General features: G+C 39.8%; 1 protein-coding gene across 2 annotated transcripts in view; it reads left to right on the top strand.

Moving 5' to 3' along the window:
- Cpsf2 (cleavage and polyadenylation specific factor 2) overlaps nt 1–15,698 on the top strand; it is a 31,793-nt gene that overhangs the window by 273 nt on the left and 15,822 nt on the right. Inside the window, exons 2-7 of one of the 2 annotated variants that reach the window (XM_042692624.1) lie at nt 3,622–3,685; nt 7,981–8,162; nt 9,509–9,668; nt 9,747–9,852; nt 12,084–12,213; nt 14,897–15,012. In XM_042692624.1, coding sequence (XP_042548558.1) covers nt 8,014–8,162; nt 9,509–9,668; nt 9,747–9,852; nt 12,084–12,213; nt 14,897–15,012 — 661 coding nt within the window. In that variant the 5' untranslated portion in view covers nt 3,622–3,685; nt 7,981–8,013. The remainder of the gene's footprint in view (nt 1–3,621; nt 3,686–7,980; nt 8,163–9,508; nt 9,669–9,746; nt 9,853–12,083; nt 12,214–14,896; nt 15,013–15,698) is intronic. The other variant, XM_042692623.1, reaches the window with a different exon arrangement.

Here is a 15,698-nt window from a genome sequence, read left to right as displayed (position 1 = left end):
GCCTCGGGCCCTGCTGGTCGGGTCCCTCCGGGCAGAAGTGCCCTGCGACCGGAAGAGCAGGGACTTCTCCGAGGGTCGGAGCCCCTTGGGTTTGTGGCGGTGCCTAGGGCGCCCTGGCCCGCTCGCTCTCCTTCCCTCCTTTGCTGCTGGCTCTGCGCCTCTTGGCGCGGGAGGAGACCGTCCCAGGCCAGCTTCGCTCGTGTCTGGCGGCGGTCCTGACCTCCAGCCACCCCACCCTCTTCTTGGGTTCCAAGGGCTACTGAGCACTGGGCACAAAATACTTTAGACCTCTTAGATGTCGTGCCACGCCTGCAGAGGCTTGTCCTCTGTGCCCAGCTCCCTGGACCCTCATTAACACTGCGATCTGCCAGCGTCTCACCCATTCCTTCTTGCTCTTGTTTTCCGTGCTCTTCAGAAAACAGGAGGTCAATCTGGCTGCCTGACACCAGGTGAACCTGAGTGATCGTTTATGCCCCTCTCCTAACTTCAGTTCCGCTACCTTCTAAACCCCCTTTACCAAGGACTGTCGTTCCTGAATGCAAGGAGAGACACTTCTCTAATTCATTGAGCTCTGACTGTGTGTATGTTGAAGGAAAAAGAACTAGTACTGGGGCTTGAACGCTGAGCCTCAAATTCTTTTTTTGGGGGGGAGGGGCTTGAACTCTGGGCTTGGGCACTGTCACTGCGCTCTTCAGCTCAAGGCCAGCGCTCTACCACTTGAGCCACAACACCACTTCCGGTTTTCTAGTGGTTTATTGGAGATGAGTCTCATGGACTTTCCTGCCCGGGCTGGCTTTGAACCGTGATCCTCAGATGGCAGCCTCCTGAGTAGCTAGAATTACAGGCATGAGCCATCGGCGCTTGGCTTGGGCCTCAAATTCTTATGGGCTTTTTTCACTTAAGGTTGGCGTCCTGCCACTTAAGCCACAGCTCCACTTCTGGCTTTTTGCTGGTTATTTGTAGAAAAGAGTCTCAGGGTTTTTCTGCCCCAGCTGCCTTTGAACCATGACCCTCAGATCCCAGTTTAGGATTACAGACAAGGGCCGTCAGAGTTTGCCCAGACTCTGCTTGCCCTTAGATTGTGCATTACTTTATTTTTAATTGTCCCCAAAGTGTTTGTTCATTAATTGAGAGAGCAATTAACTGTGGCATGTATTTGAGGTGAAGTAGTGTTACTCAAAATCAATCCTGCCCTGGAAGAATTTATCATATAGTGAGGGTTCACTACTTTGCACACACATTAATGTTGCAGTGAGCTTACAGTGAAAGGGTTGTTGGTAAAGAAGCAACAGGTAGGTTTTTTGTGATCAGTTGTGTATGATCTTGATTTCCAACTTAAAAGTTTAGAAGTTTAGATTTCCACAAGAAGTCAGCAGTTGATTGATTACCCAGAGTGGGTGTGGAGATATTTGTTAGGATGGTCTCACTGATGGGTATATGATGAAAAACTAGATAAGAGGAAATTTTCGTCATTCAGGTAAGCTGAGTTTCCCCATGGAGTAAGACGACAAAGGATCTCAGACTTAAGTAAATGCTGGGTAGGATTCATTTGGTGGCCAGCCATTTACTGGTAAGAAGGTGACTAGTTTTCAGTCTGGGAGACCTCATGGCTGGTGATGACATTAAAATCCAGTCTGAGACATGTACATTAAAAACAGAATGGTGCCAATCTGCATTTTAGGAGCAGCAAAACACAGTGCTGCATAGCCCAAAGCATTGATTTTAGCGTCTAGACCTATGCTATTACAGCAGCCACTAGTCACATGCAGTACTAGGTTCTTGAAATGTGGTCAATTTGAATTGAGATGAGCTATAAATATATACTAGATTTTGAAGATAACATAAAAAAATCTGACCAAAAAATGGTCTCACTTTTAATGATTACATGTGGAAATTATAATGTTTTGGTTACAGTGTTAAAAGCTAAAATTATTTTTTTATTTTTACTTTACACTATGGCTGTGAAAAAAAATTATATCTGCAGCAGAGCTAGTCTAGTCTAGTCTAGACTAGTGATGGGGGAACTAAGGAGGAGGTGGAATTTGAGCTGGACCTCGGAGCAACTTCCTGGCACCCTCCATTGCCAGGAAAGGCATTCGGTTGTTTTTGTCTCCCTTGCTCCTCTAGTAGTAAGTATAGAAGTGTTACTCAAGGTTAGTCTGGCAGCTGTACTTAGATTAAGGTTAATGAAGGACCCCCCCCCCCCCAATTTAAGATAATGAGACCTGGTAAAGTACAGAGAGTAGGAAAGAAGGCCAGTAGTATTCATGTAACTCATTCTTATGGAAAATAATCTGAAATCAGTAACAGACTGTCCAAAAGAAAGGAAAGGGAAGACTAAAGAGTTTCTAATTCTGGTTACAGAGTGATTAGTGAATTGATGTGGTAGAATTATAAATTACACTGGAGGCTGAAGAATTTAGTTCCAAATTAGAACCAGAAAACTTCTGAGGAAGCCTGGCGCCGGTGGCTCATGCCTGTAACCCTAGCTACTCAGTAGGCTGGGATCTGAGGATTGTGGTTCAAAGCCAGCCCAGGCAGCAAAATCCGTGAGACTTATCTCCAGTAAACCACCAGAAAACTGGAAGTGGTGCTGTGGCTCAAGTGGTAAAGCCCTAGCCTTGAGCGGAAGAGCTGGGGACAGTGCCCAGGCCCAGAGTTCAAGCCACATGCGTGAACAAAAAACAAAACAAAACAAAAAAAACTTCCGAGGAGTATTTAGCAGTTCCTCTCTTCTTTCCTTGCTTTTTGTATTCATTCCTAGCAGCTAATTTTCCTAAAATATTGAAGTTTTTCTATCATGCTAGTTAAGGAATCTTAAAATGTTTCTTTGTAGCATGTAAAACTAGTTCCAAGATTTCCTTTCATCATTCAGCCCTTTTATGTTTATTAAGCTTTTCTGCTTCCATTTTTGTTTCCATGTCAATGTATTGGACTAGGTTATTACTGGTACTCTCAGATTCTGTGTTTTGTGCTCTAGCTTATACCATTCCTGTGTTTTGAATATCTTCTGTGTTTCTACCCAGGCCTCATAAGTCTTTAAAGAATAATCTAGATTTGACCTATTCTTCCATGATTCTCAGTAAGCTTTTAACTAATAATTATCTTCCGTGTGTGTGTGTGTGTGTGTGTGTGTGTGTGTGTGTGTGTGTGTGTTTGGAGACAGGGTTTCTTTTTGTAGACTAGGCTTGAACCCTGTGGTCTTCTTGTTTCTTCTGGGCTAAGATGGGCTGTACAATGCCCAGTTAAACCTTATTTTCTAAATGCATATTTAAGCTCCTAATTAAATTATAATCACGGCTCATTATTACTTATATTTGTCTTTTATTATACTATCTCTTATGCAAACCTAGGCTTCCTAAAGTTATTGTGCTTTTTTTTTTTTTAATGGACTATACATGGTGCATGCCTATGATCCTGTGACTTAGGAGACTGAGGGAGGGAATTAGAGTTCAGAAACCAGCCTAGGCCACATAGCAAGACTACCAAAAGAAAACAGGACCATATAATATTTGCTCTTGCTCATGGTGTCTTAGGGAAAAACATACAATTTAAAACATAGTTATAAAACAAGCAAGTTACTAATACCCCATTTATGCGACTTATTTACTTGTTTTTTAGATTTACAAAGACCACTTCCTCTGAATTCATGGTGTTTCCTCATCTGTACAACAGATACTGGTAAGTAATAAATGTCTGAATGCCTCATAAAGATACAGCTTTTAGTTCGGCACTGGTGACTCATGCCTGTAATCCTAGCTACTCAGGAGAATAAGATATAGAGGACTGAGGTTTAAAGCTATCTTGGGCAGAAAAATCCCAGATATTTCATCTCCAGAATAACCAGCAAAACACTGGGCCAGAGTTGTGACTCAGGTGATAGTGTACCAGCTATATGATCAAGCCAAGTGAGCATGAAGCCAATTTTATTATTATGAGGACTTACAATGTGAATAAATTTTTACTTGTTAAAATCTGCATCTTTGTGCAGAAGAGTTTCCACATTGACTCAGTTGTATCTTTAAGCTAATCTAAATTAAGAAAATGGGACTTAACATAGATTTGAGCAGAAATTTCCTTAGGCTCTGAGTCAAACTGGAGCAAGAAACTTTGGCAGGGAGAATTATCGTGGTCCTCATTTATTCATTCATTCATTCATTCATTCATTCAAGGAATTGACTACCACTGTATGGCAAGCACTGTGGAGAGGCACTGACTATAATTTAGGGATACAGTCTCTGCCTTCATGAAGGTCACTTTCTAGATAGAGGCCAGAAGAGAAGGGGACAAAGCAAGTAAAGAGCAGTTATACAGAACACTAAGTATTTGGAGGAACATAGAATCATGTTATAGAGTGGGAAAAGGACTTTAAAGTGGTCCAAGAACATTGTAGAATAAATTGGATTGGAAGAATTCACAAGCTAGAGACCTTGGTGACAGTGGAGATAGAAAAGAATTTTAGAAATTCAGGTTGGTATGAGACCACCTCACCGGAAGTGTTTTCTTTTGTTGGTCGTGGGGCTTGAACTCTGGGCTGGGGTGCTGTCCCTCAGCTCTTCAGCTCAAGACAAGCGTTCTACTGCTTGACCCACAGCGCCACTTCTGGTTTTCTAGTGGTTTATTGGAGGTAAGAGTCTCATGACTTTCCTGCCTGGGCTGGCTTTGAACCATGATCCTCAGATTTCAGCCTCCTAAGTAGCTAGGATTACAGGTGTGAGCCACCAGCACCGGGCTTGGAAGTATTTTTATAAGTTATTGGTAACTCTCTCGCTGCTCTGGTTACTCAGTGGTGTGAATAGGAGACATGTTTGTGGACAGATACTCTGAAAAGGGGCTGGGAATGTGGCTTAGTGGTAGAGTGCTTACCTAGGATGCATGAAGCCCTGGGTTCAATTCCTCAGTACCAGCTAAACAGAAAAAGCCGGAAATGAGACTATGGCTCAAGGGTAGAGTGTTAGCCTTGAGGAAAAGAAGCTCAGGTACAGTGCCCAAGCCCTGAGTTCAAGCCCCAGGACTGGCAAAAACAAATAAACAAAAAAACCCACAAAAAATTGAAACGTTTAGCCTTGAAAGAGAAACAGAAATGATACAATAAGTATAGGGGCTGTGGGATTAAGAGAGTTTTTATAAGTTGGAAAATTCTAGAGAATATATGTAGGAGAAAAGAAAGATGTCTGAGGAAACCAAGCCTTAGAAGGTAAGTAAGATGGGTTCAACAGTACACAGGAACTGGCCTTGGTTGGACAGGGCTGATCATTTCATATGATGGGAGATGTAACAAGGTACATGCTGGTAACGTTAACATATGCAGTATCTGGAAATGAGACATTACTGTATGATTACTTTTATTTGCTGTCTGATTACATTTATATGCTGTGAGAGTAGCAGAGAAGAGGGGACTGCTTGAGCAGGAAGAGATGTAAAGCAGACAGCCAACCTGCAGAGACAAGTCAGATTGACAGAGAAATAGCCTGTTCAAGATCTTGCCCTTGAACTCTTCAGCAAATTTCCCCCCTCAGCAGCATACAGCTGCTAGTGTGGACAAGTGAATGATTGCAGTTAACCGAGGTTGGGGTTTTTGCAAGGCTAAACAAAGGATTCGAGAAGCAAGATATTTGAGAGTGCTTGCAAAGTAATCACAAGGGATCATAGATCAAAGGACCTGAGATTTTTTTTTTTTTGCCAGTCCTGAGGCTTGAACTCAGGGCCTGGGCACTGTCCCTGCACTTCTTTTGCTCAAGGCTAGCACTCTGCCACTTAAGCCACAGTGCCATTTCCAACTTTTTCTGTTTATGTGGCACTGAGGAATCGAACCCAGGGCTTCATGAATGCTATGCAAGCACTCTACCACTAAGCCACATTCCCAGCCCCTGCAAATAAAATTTTGAAAGTGGTGTAGGCATTTTTAGTGTTAAGGCCTAGAGTCTTACTTGTGATGGTGGTGGCTAAAGTGAAACAAAGATTATTGGAATCAAGGAAGTCAAAGTACTGAGAGATCGATATTGAAGTTATTGAAAGAATACCTGTTCAGGAACAAAAGTCCACAGTGAATCAGCAGGCTAATAGATGCCAGGACTAAGGGAAACAGGGAAGGCTAATAGGGAGCTAGCTGAGTGGCATGAGTTTTATTGGGCCTTGAATATTTAAGAGGAAAGAAAAGGCTTAGTTTGGAAGCTGCAGTGAGGAACAAGGAACATATGTCTTGCTTTTGAGTTCTAGAGAGTATAAGAGGTTTAAACTTAAGCCCTTGAAAAAGCTGCCTAGGAGACAAAATCATTAAGCAGTAGCTGGATTTCTGTGAAGACAATCAGATGAAGAGAGTTTTCAGAGAAGAGACTGAAGTTACAGGTTAGTATAGTCATAGATCCAGAGATCAGACTGAAAAGATGTGTCAGAAATGGCAGGGGATTGGGGTACAGCTGAGGGATGTATATACATCTATGATTATGGATATCGTAGGAACCTGATTGTTTTCTGTAAATCAGATGAACAAGTAGACATAGTAGGATTAGCTTCTGATCAACTTGTTATGGAAGGTAGGTAGTCCCTTTATCTTACTTAGTTGATGACATTGGGTAGATGGTGAGAGATCATCAGATAATTTGGTGACTTTTGTACAGTCAGCCAGGAAAGGTCAATTATGTCTTAAGATGGTTAAATTTGAAATATTCTTGTGGAGTTGAACTTTGTTAATCAACTATCACTACGTTTGTTTATTGTCACACAGTTCTAGGTTCTAAATCCCAGATGTTTTCATGTTAATCTTCTTGAAATACATGAATGTAATAGGTATCTCCGCACATACTGTCATCTGATATACATACTATGTGTCAGGTTCTGTTTTAGAATGTACCATAAAGTACTACCTCTATTTTCATTTGCTTACATTTCCAGTGCAAGGGTTCTTTTTTTTTTTTTTTGGTCGGTCGTGGGGCTTAAACTCTGGGCCTGGGCGCTGTCCCTCAGCTCTTCAGCTCAAGGCGAGCGCTCTACCACTTGAGCTACAGCGCCACTTCCGGTTTTCTGGTGGTTTATTGGAGATAGGAGTCTCACGGTCTCTCCTGCCTGGGCTGGCTTTGAACCGCGATCCTCAGATCTCAGCCTCCTGAGTAGCTAGGATTACAGGCGTGAGCCACCAGCGCCCGGCAGTGCAAGGGTTCTTAAACATTAAACTTCCTGAAAGGTGCATGCATGTTTCTCTGTATGTGTGCGTGTGTGTGTGTGTGTGTGTGTGTGTGTGTGTGTGCGCGCGCGTGCGCGCGCTTAAGGATTGTGGTAGACAAATGAGAATCTATAACTTGTGTGTGTACCAGTCCTGGGCTTGAACTGCTTGAACTCAGTATTCTACTGCTTGTGCCACAGCTCCATTTCTGCCATTTTGTTGATTATTTGAAAATTAGAGTTTCACAGATTTTCTGCCTGGGCTGGCTTTAAACCACAGTCCTCAGACCTCAGCATCCTAAGTAGCTAGGATTACAGATATGAGCCACTAGTGCCCAGCTCATAACTTTCAATTAGAGTCTTAAAAGGGTTATTTGAGAACCATAGGTCTAATAGGAGAAAGAGACCTGTACACTAGTCATTGTACTGCTGTGTAGTGAATGCTATCACAGATAGGTAGTAGTTAAAATTCCTCAGTATCCTGTTTACATTTCTATTTGTACTAATGTTTTATAGGCTGGGATATGTAGAGGAGGGAAGGTCAGTTATTTGCTTCAAATCATTAAGGGGAAGATTCAGGTCTGGGTCAATCTGATTTCAAAGTTCACTTCTTTTAAGTCACATTGGGGAGGTACTAAAGGACTCTGTAAACAATAGTGTAAGGAGTATGCTTGTACTTGTGAACTTGATAAGTGTCTTTAAAATATTTCTTTCCATCTATGGAATTTCTGTGTACTTGCAAACTTGATATAATGTATATTTCACTGTTATATATTTTAGGCTATGCTTTTATAATTGCTTTTATTTTTCTTTTGAAAGAATCTTTTAGATTACTGTTACTGGACCAAAAAGATGACCTCTATTATCAAATTAACTACCCTCTCAGGGGTCCAAGAAGAGTCGGCTCTTTGCTATCTTCTACAGGTTGATGAGTTTAGGTTTTTACTGGATTGTGGCTGGGATGAGCACTTTTCTATGGATATCATAGATTCCCTAAGGAAGTAAGTTACATTTCATATTCCATGAGCTTTTCAAAAAGATTAAATAAGCTTCTCTTTTCACCCTTTTCTAATACTACTTTGATGTTTTATACTATCACTGTCTTTGCACTAATTTAGTATATAGTGAATGAGCTCTACATATGCCAAAAAGCTAAATATTGACATTTTAACTTGTAAAGTTTCGATTGAACAAACTTTGTTGAAATTTAAGAAATCTTCAATAATTGTTATTTGGTTAATAGATCATAGGAATTTTGCTCCCTAATTTAGAAGAATTTGTAAACAAATGAGACGGGACCTTTGTTCCAATGGAAACCTGCAGTTGTGTTGTGTGAGCTTACTTCCTCTGTCTACTATTCCTGTATTTTGATGTGGTTTGTAGAGTCATACTGTATACACAAAAGGATCCTAATTTGCCAAAAAAAAAATTTCAGTTATATTTGCTATTATATTAATTATTGAAGGAAAGAAGACTTAATTTTAAAAAAAGGATTAGAACTTGAAGCCAAACAGACAAAACAAATCACTTTATTAATTTCTGTTATCAATAAGAACATATGCTTTCCTCATTAAGTGATATTTTACTATGTGTTTATGCTGTCAGTTACCATGCTAAAAAACCAAGGCTCAATACATAATATGTGGCCATTTAAGTGTCTCCTCCTTAACAATTTCTGAAATTCTAAGTTTAGTTCTTGAACAAAATGAACACTGTACAAAATACCTATTCATTCAAGATCAACGTATGTGGAGTCAACTTTTTTTAAAAAATATATCTAGATTTAGCTGGGTGCCAGTGTGGCTCACGCCTGTAATCCTAGCTACTCAGGAGGCTGAGATCTGAGGATCATAGTTCAAAGCCAGCCCTGGCAGGAAAGTCCATGAGACACTTATTTCCAATAAACCACCAGAAACCAGAAGTGGTGCTGTGGCTCAAGTGATAGAACACTTGCCTTGAACTGAAGAGCTGAGGGGCAGTACCCAGGCCCAGAGTTCAAGCCCCATGACCAACAAAAAAAAAAAGCAAAAAAGAAAACCAGATTTAGATGTGCCTATGCATAATATTGCTTTTTCTGTTTATGTGGTGCTGAGGAACCGAACCTAGGGCCTCATGCATGCAAGGCAAGCACTCTACCACTGGGCCATCTTCCTAGCCCCGTAATATTGCTATCTGTGCAGAGCCAGGATAGTAATACTTACAATTTAGAAGTTTCATTACTTTAGTTTATTGTTTTGCTCTTCTGTCCCATCAATGTTCAATCCAGAATGGGTGAATTATTTTGACTGTTCTGCCTTTTCTTTACAAACCAGAATCGAGTGAGTAGTCATCTTGGTTGTTTTCCTAGGCATGTTCACCAGATCGATGCAGTACTCCTGTCTCACCCTGATCCTCTCCATCTTGGTGCCCTCCCATATGCTGTGGGGAAGTTGGGTCTGAACTGTGCAATCTATGCAACCATTCCTGTTTATAAAATGGGACAGATGTTCATGTATGATCTTTATCAGGTAATTTAAACACTTAAAAAAAACTCAGGCTCTCTATCAGTGATCATTTTTAACCTTTTCTTTATATTATTCTTTTAGTCTCGACATAATACAGAAGATTTTACACTCTTTACATTGGATGATGTGGATGCAGCCTTTGATAAAATACAGCAGCTAAAATTCTCTCAGATTGTCAATTTGAAAGGTATCAAATGTTTCAGTAGCAGATTGTTGGACTAATAGAGTTTCCTACCCTCATATCAGTGCGGGGATCCAAGCCAGAGTTTCTTGCATGCTAGGCAAGCACTTTCCTAAGAGAGTTCAACATTCTGAAAAATATGGAGAATTCCCAATCCAGTTACAAGCATGATAGCACAAGAATAAAATCAGCATTTTTTGCCTCAATGTGGAACTCTAAATTTCTATTTGAATTTTATAATCATACTAAATGACAAGATGTGTTTCATATTTATTGTGGAAAAGCCTTATTTTAGTTTTTACTGTGCAGAATGAAAAAAAGTGATGTATTTGAATCCTTCTTGGAGCGTATACCTTGATTCAGGAGACAGAGTAGCTCAGATGTCTTGATGTAGTAACTGAAGTAAATGAAGTCTCTGGCACCTAACCAAACTGACTAATTTATAGAAGTGGACATTAAAATATTTATCATTTATTGAAGATGTCATATAGTAAGTCTGTTTATTCACTACAGAGAGAAATATATTCCGTTAAAGATTTTCTTCCAAATGAGCTGTGGTACCAAGGATTAGTGGCTCATGCCTATAATCCTAGCTACTCAGGATGCTGAGATCTGAGAGCCACAGTTTGCAGAGCTCAGGCCGGAAAGTCTATCAGATTCAGTCCATCAGATTCTTATCTCCAGTAAACTACTCAGAAAAAGCCAGAAGTGGCACTGTGACTCAAGTGGAAGAGCATTAGCCTTGAACAAAAAGAAGATTAAGGACAGAGCCCAGGCCCTGAGTTCAAGCCCCACTGCCAGGCAAAAAAACTCCTAAACTGTGGTAAACTGATTATTGGTGGCACATGCTGGTAATCCTACCTACTCAAGAAGCTGAGATCTAAGAATCACAGTTCAAAGCCAGGCCCAGTAAGAAAGTCCATGATACTAAAAAGCCAGAAGTGGAGCCATGGCTCAAGTACGAGAGGGATCATCCTTGTGCACAAAAGCTCAGGAGCAGTCCCCTGAGTGCCCTGAGCCCTAGAAGAACAACACACACACACACACACACACCCATGCTGTGGTATTAAAAATGGCTCAGTAATGGACACACACACACACACACACACACACACACACACACACACACACACACACACACACACACACACACACACACACACACACACACACACACACACACACACACACACACACACACACACACACACACACACACACACACGCTGTCGCTGTGGTATTAAAAATGGCTCAATAATGGTGTCTGTGGGGCTAGCCAGGAAGTAGAAGTCGGTGGTTTCCATAGTATCTCTCTAGTTTTGCTATGGAATGAAAATGGAGTCACCAGGCACCAGTGACTCAGGAAGCTGAGTTCTGAGGATCACAGTTCAAAGCCAGCTTGGGCAGGAAGGTTCATGAGACTTTTTCTTCAAATAAGGACCAGAAAACCAGAAGTGGCATTATGGCTCAAAGTGGTAGAGCACTGTCTTTGAGCAAAAATTTCAGGAACAGTACCCAGGCCCTGAGTTCAAGCCCTGTGACCTACAAAAAAAAGAAACGGAGTTGTTTTCTGTCAATTTAGTGGTTAGCAAAAATGGAAACATTTGATAACTGTTTGAACAATATAAATATTGAAACTTAGGGCTGGAATGAAGCTCATTGGTAGAGCACTTGCCTAGCATATTGGAAACCCTGGGTTTGGTCCTCAACACCACAAAATAAAATAATTAATACTAAACATTAGTTTACTACCTTTAAGGTCTAGTATGTGAATTTCTCTATAAGCACAAATATCTCTGTAAAAATACATTATATGAGAGTATTTTCCTTCAATGGAAATGGAGTTGCTGGAGACAGGAAAGTAAAATTTCCTTTTAAAAACAAATTAGTTTGGGGGGATGTTTTATTATTACATTCTCACATATTTATAGTTATTCCAATCAGTCTTCCCCCTCTATCACTCTTGTGCCCCTTCTTCTTTTCTCAGAACAATTTTTATAGATTTCATTGTTCTATTTTCATAGTTGCAAACAAACTATTTCTGCTATATTCAACTTCTTTCATCCTCGTTGTTAGCCCAATCCCCTGTGGCTAGTACCTACCCCCTGACAGAGAGACTTGCTTTTTTTGTACGCATTTTTACTTTTGAATTTTGTATCATTAGACAAGTTGAAAAATGCAATTTTTCTTTAGGGTTGTTGGAGAAATCTAATATTGTTAATCTCTTATTGGCATAGGTAAAGGCCATGGTTTGTCCATCACACCTTTGCCAGCTGGTCATATGATAGGTGGAACAATATGGAAAATAGTCAAAGATGGAGAAGAAGAAATTGTTTATGCAGTTGACTTCAACCACAAGAGGGAGATGTAGGTATATCAAGACAAAAGTTAAAGGAATACAATTGCTATTACTCTTTGGAGGGAAAATTCAAGAAAATAATTCTTTTGGTTTTTGACTTTTTTTTTTTTTGTCGATTGTGAGGCTTGAACTCGGCTGGGCGCTGTCCCTCAGCTCTTCAGCTCAAGGCAAGTGCTCTACCACTTGAGCCACAGTACCACTTCCGGTTTTTCTGGTGGTTTATTGGAGATAAGACTCTCACGGACTTTTCTGCCTTGGCTGGCTTTGAATCTTGATCCTCAGATCTCAGTCTCCTGAGCAGCTAGGATTACAGGCATGAGCTGGTGCCAGGCTTGACTTTTTTTTAAAACCAGGAGTCAACAGTAATTTAAAAACATTCAACAGTGAATGGCTTCACTATTTGTATTATAAAGAAAAATGTTTGGTATGGGACATAAAATGGATTTAAAATTTCTTATATAAACTACTGTATAAACTAGGTATCTCCCAATTGCAAAAGAAGTGGATATTTTTGTACATCAAATTTCATTTAAATGCTCTTGATTTACTGCTTAACAGAAGTTTGTGGGTTTTATTTCTAAAATCAGTAATTACCATCTAACTTAATTATAATTAATGTCAGATTCTCTTTAAAAGGGACACAATAGCACATTTGTATATTTAGTATTCACAGGATAACTACAAATTTTTTGATGTTCATTTTAATTATTTTTGTTACATCTGTACATTAAGGTCATAGCTGTTTTATATTAGATTTCAGTAGCCTCAAGATCTTTACATTTAAAATATTTGAGGAAGTGGCACTGTGGCTCAAGCGGTAGAGCACTCGCCTTGAGCTAAAGAGCACAGAGACAGCACCTAAGCCCAGAGTTCAAGCCCTGCACCAACCAAAAAATAAAAAATATAAAATAAAATAAAATATTTGATACTAATGGTTTGAATAATTTAGACTTTTTTTTTTTGTCAGTCATGGGGCTTGAACTCTGGGCTTGGGTGCTGTCCCTGCGCTCTTCAGCTCAAGGTGGGCACTCTACCACTTGAGCCATAGTGCCACTTCTGGTTTTCTAGTGGTTTATTGGAGATAAGAGTCTCACAGACTTTCCTGCCTGGGCTGGCTTTGAACCACGATCCTCAGATCTCAGCCTCCTGAAGTAGCTAGGATTGTAGGCATGAGCCACTGGCACCCGGCTCTAATTTAGACTTTTATAATCATATATTAACCTGAAAAGGATGGCCAGTTGGATACATGGTGAATGATTTCAACTATTTTGGAAAAAAATAAATTTGTGTTTTTGCAGTATAACAAAGTTTAGATGGATTAGAATTAAATAGAAGGGGAAGCCTGATCTTTGATTGGGAAGAAACATTGTCAACATAAAGATAACAGACCAAGTTTCAAAAGAAAAATCTGATAATATTGATTTCATATAGCTTGAAACTATCTGAAATAATAAACTCAATTATTTAAAAAAAAGCTAGGGAAAATATTTGCAGTAAATTAGCCAAACATTTACATGTATATAAGATTAGGAATTATTCAGTTGATCAAAAATATAGTACTTGCACCAGATGCTGGTGGTTCACTCCTATAATCCTAACTACTCAGGAGGCTGAGAGCTGACAATTGTGGTTCAAAGTCAGCCTGGGCAGGAAAGTCCATGAGACTCTTTCCTCCAATAAGTTACTCAGAAAAAGCTGAAAGTGGTGCTCTTGCACCAGTGGTAGAGTACTACCCTTGAAGAAGCTCAGGAACAGTGCCTAAATCCTGAGTTCAAGCCCTAGGACCTCTGTGTGTGTGTGTGTGTGTGTGTGTACACACATACATATCTACATATATGCATATATTATATAAAATATATACATATATAATATATGTATATACATATCTTGAAAAATAGACAAGAATTAAAATATAAGATATATTAAAATTATTTTTAAATGATGGTAGCCTTCTGTGAAGTATTTGATAAGTTGGTCATTCCTTCTGGTTGAATTTTTCTGGAAAAAAAATTTTTCTGGAAAAAAGTTAAAATCTAGAAAGCCATTTGTCAATACTTGTGTGTTCTAGTAAATGCATCAATCAAAGGAAGTAATGCATAAATACAGTATAGACACAATAGAAAATTTCTACCACTGTGGCTAGAGAAGGCAGGCACTGCTAATCATAGCACTCAGGAAGGTAAAGTAGAATTGTGAGTTCAAGGCCAATCTAGGCTAGGTAGCAAGACTTATCTTAAAAATTTTTTTAAATAGCTGGGTGCCAGTGGCTCACACTTGTAATCCTAGCTACTTAGGAGGCTGAGATCTGAGGATCATGGTTCAAAGCCAGCCCAGGCAGGAAAGCCCATGTGAGACTCTTATCTCCAATTAACCACCAGAAAACTGGAAGTAGCTCTGTGACCCAAGTGGTAGAGCACTCGCCTTGAGCTGAAGAGCTCAGGGACAGCTCCCAGGCCCACAGTTCAAGCCTCAGGACCGGAAAAAAAAAAAAAAATGTCATTTACCTTGGAGTGATGGTCTGTCTTCTGGAAGACATTCTCCTCTTTATCCTTTTTTGGAATTTTTAAATCAGTGAGTATACTTTTATAGCTAGTATAAGAGAACCTTATAAAGGCAGTTGCTTGGTTTTTAATTAAGAAGCTATTGCTTATTTGAAGTAACATAATACTTTTCATCTTTTAAACTTTATAGCCACTTAAATGGATGCTCCTTGGAAATGCTAAGCAGACCCTCTCTACTTATCACAGATTCATTTAATGCTACATATGTGCAGCCTAGAAGAAAACAGAGAGATGAGCAACTTCTGAGTATGTATTATATTATGTATTATATAAGTTCCTCTTAAGTAGCTGTCCAGGTATATGGTAGTGTAGATTACTACTTATTCTGCTTAACTGGTCATAAGTGACTGCCTCACTCTATGATTTCCAAAGAAACGATTACATAAGTATATCAGCATTTTAGGTAGAAATGCTTTTGTGGAGTACATGTAAAGACAGCTGTCCCCTGCCATTCAGCACATAGCCCTCCCAAGTATGTGCCTCATGGGACATGCCTGTATAATGACTGCATATATATATTAGAAAAGCACACTATCAGAGGAAAGCAAACAAAAGAGATGAACGTTCATGTGGTTTGCTGAGTTTGTGCTGCATGTTTTTTACACTCTAATCCAGTCATCTCAGCTTTAAAGAGGTTTGTCTGGACCTTCCGTGCTTGCTTCTGCTGTGACTCAGGCTGCTGTACTTCATACTCTTTTTAGAAGCCATATGGGATTTCAGCAGGAAAAATTGTTTTTCACTTCTGAAATGTGTTTACCTAAGTCTGTCTGCTTAAAAAGTCTGCACTTTCTTACTGGGTTTTACAGATTTGATAACTTTAAAAAGCTCTTGAGTTCTTGGGTTTTATTATTTATTTACTTATTTTTGTCAGTCATGGGGCTTGAACTCAGGGCCTCAGCATAGTCCCTGAGCTCTTTTACTCAAGGCTACCA

This window comes from Dipodomys spectabilis, unplaced genomic scaffold (genome assembly GCF_019054845.1).
Source record: "Dipodomys spectabilis isolate Male_0828 unplaced genomic scaffold, ASM1905484v1 ptg000157l, whole genome shotgun sequence".
NCBI lineage: Eukaryota > Metazoa > Chordata > Mammalia > Rodentia > Heteromyidae > Dipodomys > Dipodomys spectabilis.
The sequence above is the reverse complement of the archived record's forward strand: the minus strand, read 5'-3'. Positions and strand labels throughout refer to the sequence as shown.